This window comes from Fulmarus glacialis, unplaced genomic scaffold, assembly GCF_000690835.1.
Source record: "Fulmarus glacialis isolate BGI_N327 unplaced genomic scaffold, ASM69083v1 scaffold33987, whole genome shotgun sequence".
Taxonomy (NCBI): Eukaryota; Metazoa; Chordata; class Aves; order Procellariiformes; family Procellariidae; genus Fulmarus; species Fulmarus glacialis.
The window spans coordinates 714-1,250 of record NW_009221848.1 but is presented as its reverse complement, the minus strand read 5'-3'; the positions used below and the strand labels follow the sequence as shown (position 1 = coordinate 1,250).

Below are 537 nucleotides of genomic sequence, written 5' to 3'. Positions count from 1 at the left end.
TCCCCGGACCCCTCTGCTCTGGCAGCGCCCAAACCTGGCCGGATCTGCCCACGGCCGGCTCCTGCCCCGGCACTGCCACTGCCCCCCTGCCCTGCCAGGGCATCCCCAGCCCCTGATGACAGGGTTCCCTGGGACAGATCCTCTTTTGCACGCTCAACACGCACAAAGTGGACATGCAGAAGCTGTTGGGGGGACAGATCGGCCTGGAGGACTTCATCTTTGCCCCGCGGAGAGACGAAGGAGGTGGAGGTGACCAAGACAGAGGACGCGCTTGGCCTCACCATCACGGACAACGGGGCCGGCTACGCTTTCATCAAGGTGAACCCCCTGCTGTGGGGCCAGGGACAGCCCTGGGGGCTGTGGCCCCGCAGGGTGACATCCCCTGCTGGCACCCCATCCTGGGACCGTGCTCCTTCCCTAACTCCCCCTCATCAGTCCCTGCCCTGGATCCACCCTGGCCCTGGGTGCAGTTTGGGGAGGACCCTCCCTGTCTGACCCTGTTGCTAAAGGACATGGGACCATGGAAGTGGTTTTGTG

General features: G+C 64.8%; 1 protein-coding gene across 1 annotated transcript in view; it reads left to right on the top strand.

Annotated features, from left to right (window-relative positions):
- Positions 1 to 137: 137 nt before the first annotated feature.
- LOC104079271 (PDZ domain-containing protein GIPC3-like) overlaps positions 138 to 537 on the top strand; it is a gene marked incomplete at both ends in the record, with an annotated part of 694 nt that continues 294 nt past the window's right edge. Inside the window, 2 exon segments of the mRNA XM_009581259.1 lie at positions 138 to 223; positions 225 to 318. Coding sequence (XP_009579554.1) covers positions 138 to 223; positions 225 to 318 — 180 coding nt within the window.